General features: G+C 43.8%; 1 protein-coding gene across 1 annotated transcript; it reads right to left on the bottom strand.

Annotated features, from left to right (window-relative positions):
* Window positions 1-533: 533 nt before the first annotated feature.
* Window positions 534-2729, bottom strand: LOC129406124 (mammaglobin-A-like). The gene is made up of 3 exons (XM_055144131.1): window positions 2635-2729; window positions 1611-1804; window positions 534-710 (listed from the first exon to the last, which is right to left on the bottom strand). The coding sequence occupies exons 1-3, from the start codon at window positions 2687-2689 to the stop codon at window positions 669-671; spliced, it is 291 nt and encodes a 96-aa protein (XP_055000106.1). The 5' UTR covers window positions 2690-2729; the 3' UTR covers window positions 534-668.
* Window positions 2730-3410: the final 681 nt, after the last annotated feature.

Genomic DNA, 3410 nt, shown 5'->3' with positions numbered 1-3410 from the left:
CTTCTTGTGCAGCTTTACTCAGACACTTTTACTCAGACACTTCTTGTGTCTGAGTAATATGGATTCTATTATAATAGACGGCTAAGCAGGGAAATGCTCTGGGAAATTATTTCCCAACTACTTTCTCTTCTACATCCCATCCCTGACAACAGGCTGGAGGATAGAGGGAGCTGAGCAGGCAGGCAGGGTCCAGGGTGCAGGCGGAGCTGCGCAGGAGTAGGGAACTGAGCAGACCCACCCACCAGAATCGGAGACAGAGGCCAGAAGTGTCAGTGCTGTGAAAACAAGGACGCCAGGCAGCTGGGGCCCTTTTCCCGAGATGGGACCTTCCTGGGAACAGATGATCAGGAACGAATGCTCTTTAGGATTTTCAGTTTCTCACTCCTGAGTTCTCTCAGGCAAATTTTTCGCGCGTGTGTGTGTGTGTGTGTGTGTGTGTGTGTGTGAGTACATCAAGGGTAGAAATAAGCTCCCTCCAGCATCTTTTTCTAAGTAGCAATAAAATGATTTAGACTTTTGTTTAGTTTGCTGATATTTTATTGAAAAGAAAATGCATCTGAGGTTTCAACAGGTGTCTTGCAGTTTGCAGATCGAAAGTTAGGAAAGAAGTAAGATTTGGGGTGTGCCTCATTGGACTGTTGTTGCCTAAGCATTCTCTGCCGTCCTTTTCATTTGAAAAATTTACACTGTGGACTGGTATATATTGTGTCCTGAAAAGAAAAACAAACATCACTTAAACTTTCAACTCACTTCGACAAATTCCCTCAGACCACACAAGACTTCTTACTTTCGTTTATTCACTTGGCTATAAAAACAGGAAAAAGTGTCTTATGCTTTCCCACGGCCTTGGATGTACCAAAAGATTGGTACTTCGCACTATGGAAGCCATTTATGACCCAAGCTAGGTTTCAGTGTAACGCCCATAATCACCAACTGGTCATGGGTTTTAGCTTGATGCCTTAAAATGAGAACAAGGAGAACATGACATAGAACGCTTTGGTTATGGGCTTTAGGTCATAAACGTAAAGTGAACTTTTGGTCATAGATGAACTTTTGGTCATAGGACCAGAGGATGTAGTGTATAGACCCATTTCAAAAAGGGCAAAAATGAAACTCCGTCAGCGTTAATTAGCTCTCGTTCGTCTCCTCACCTGACAGGGGAAAATAACCTTTCTATCTCTTTTGGCTCAGACACTTAATTGCTTTGAATGCAGGTCGAAGAGAGTTTTGAGCTGTTTATCTCTTTGTGGATGTGTGATTTCATCTAGTATAACTTTGATCAAGGAGAATCCATGTTGTACTTGGAGGTCGATCTGCTTAAATTCATCTGTAGGCTTTTCACAACATTTCCCATCTACCATGGACTGTTGTAAATGGCCTATGTAAATGTTAATTCTAACTCAGGCTGTTGGTTTAAAAGAGAGAGAATCACTCACTACTGAACTTAGCTGTTGTTGTCGTTGAGTGGTGTGTATGCTTATGTGCATTGTGTGTGCATTGAACTATGCCCTCGGTCCTTATCTGCACCTGCTGTTTCTGAGAGAGTGACAACGTCCAACCCGCCTGACCTTCTCAGTGGTTCTAAAGGCAGGAGAAGTAAGTGAGTTTACCATCATGACAGCTATGTTGGCCTGGGTTTCTGCTGTCTGATTATTAAAACATTCCTTCATGGTCATTAGAGCCTGGGCAGTGGCGCCATTGTCGTCTGCCACGTATGGTGCAAGGTGCTCTACGTAGGCTTCTGGGCTCAAGGTACCGTCGATTGTCCAGTCAATCACCTCCTTGACGAGTTTGCATCCAGTACCTGAGGACAATGCATGGGAAACAGGGCTCCAATCCAGAGAACTCATCCTGCAAATAGGCCTCTGGTGAAGGTTTTCATCTACTGACACCTTAGTGGTGGGACCCTTTCAGAAAGCCCTTAGTGGGTGGTGTGAATTCTGAATCTTTGGAAAGGACACTCAAGCATCTGGATTTCCCTGAAGGTTGTAAACATCCTTATGCTCCTCTCCCTCCTTTGAATTCATTTTATTTTCAACTGTCTTTTTTGAAAAGAAGTACTCTGAACTTTGGGCAACTAATTGAGCATATGCAGATCATTCTCTAGGGTCACATGATATTCCCTTTATTCTTTCTAAACATCAGGCAGCATTCCCAGGATTGTTGCTGCCTTAGATTTCGGATATAGTGCTGTAGCTACTTCAACATTGCTAATTTGTTTTTCCGTCGTCAAAAATGAATGTAAGAAATGCTTGTTTGTGAGGTGACCTGAGTTGGATTTGAAGAAGCCCTCTGACATAACCTTCCTTAAAGATTCCCACCTGAGACCTATCTATTCTTAGCTCTTGAATAAAAATGACAAGATGGAGCGTTTGAATATTCAGACCAGCTCCCAACCCACTTTTTAGGCATCTGTGATATGTGATTTTGTCCCTCTTGTTGTGGATCCAGTTGTGGATCAAGTCCAGGAGGTAATGTCTTTTCATATTTTCTCTCAATAGTGAATTCTTTGTCACCCCCACTTGGTTTGCTCTGTTAGGGCTGCCCTATCCTTATTTTGAGAGCTTGTAAAGCTCTTCCCTGGCTCCAAAGAGAACCTGACCCAAAGAATGTACCTTCACTGTCAGGACTCACCTGCATAGCAGAAAAGGGGGAGGGCCGCGAGCATGAGGACTGTCAGCAGCTTCATGGTGGTGTGGTAGTGGTTGGCTCTGAGGTCCAATGTGTAGAGCAGATGGACTCACTTTGGAGGAGAGCTCCCAGATCTCCCCCTTTTATTCTCCAAGTCAGCTCCTTAACCCTGCCTTTAAGCAAGGGTGAGTCATAGAATCAACTTGGCTTAAGACCAGGCAGGATGTGGCATTGAAGAAGAACCTGGCCAGCCTCTGCTTGCTTGGAAAAACCTGAGCCCGAACCTTCTGCCCTAAAATCATTTGGAAAGGACTGAACTGGTGCATCCTTGAATTAAAAATGCTAAATGTTATCTGATTCTCAATGATCAGTGCAATGACTTTGGTTTTCATTCGCTTCATTTTCTCTCTCTCTCTCTGTCTCTCTCTCTGTCTCTCTCTCTAACTCTCTGGCTCTCTTGGCTCTTTGTATTACACCAGGCAATGATCAGAGGTTATGCCTGGCTCTATACACAGAAACTCTTCCTGACAGTGATTGGGGGACCATTTGGTATGCGGGTGATTGAACCCAGGGCATCTATTTGCAAGGCTAACACTGTACACTCTAACTCTCATTCCGACCTCTCCTTATTATTTTTATCAAATATGCTTATTTACTCCTAAGTTTCAGCTTCCCTTCTCTCCTTCAAAGAATCAGCCAATGCCTATCTTTGGTAGGACTCTCCGCATTTATTCAATGCTAGACCCAGTGAAATTTCACATTTTTTCCTAGGGAGACCC

Source organism: Sorex araneus, chromosome 6, assembly GCF_027595985.1.
Source record: "Sorex araneus isolate mSorAra2 chromosome 6, mSorAra2.pri, whole genome shotgun sequence".
In the NCBI taxonomy this organism is placed as follows: Eukaryota; Metazoa; Chordata; class Mammalia; order Eulipotyphla; family Soricidae; genus Sorex; species Sorex araneus.
Note: the sequence above shows the minus strand (reverse complement) of the source record. Positions and strands in the feature narration are given on the sequence as shown.

Bases quoted from the DNA above. Each gene is read 5' to 3' on its own strand.
- LOC129406124 (XM_055144131.1), bottom strand. From the start codon at position 2,689: ATGAAGCTGCTGACAGTCCTCATGCTCGCGGCCCTCCCCCTTTTCTGC. The intron at 1,805-2,634 runs GTGAGTCCTGAC...CATTGTCCTCAG, and splicing joins CCCCCTTTTCTGCTATGCAG to GTACTGGATGCAAACTCGTC. The intron at 711-1,610 runs GTAAACTCACTT...TTTTCTTTTCAG, and splicing joins CCAACATAGCTGTCATGATG to GACACAATATATACCAGTCC.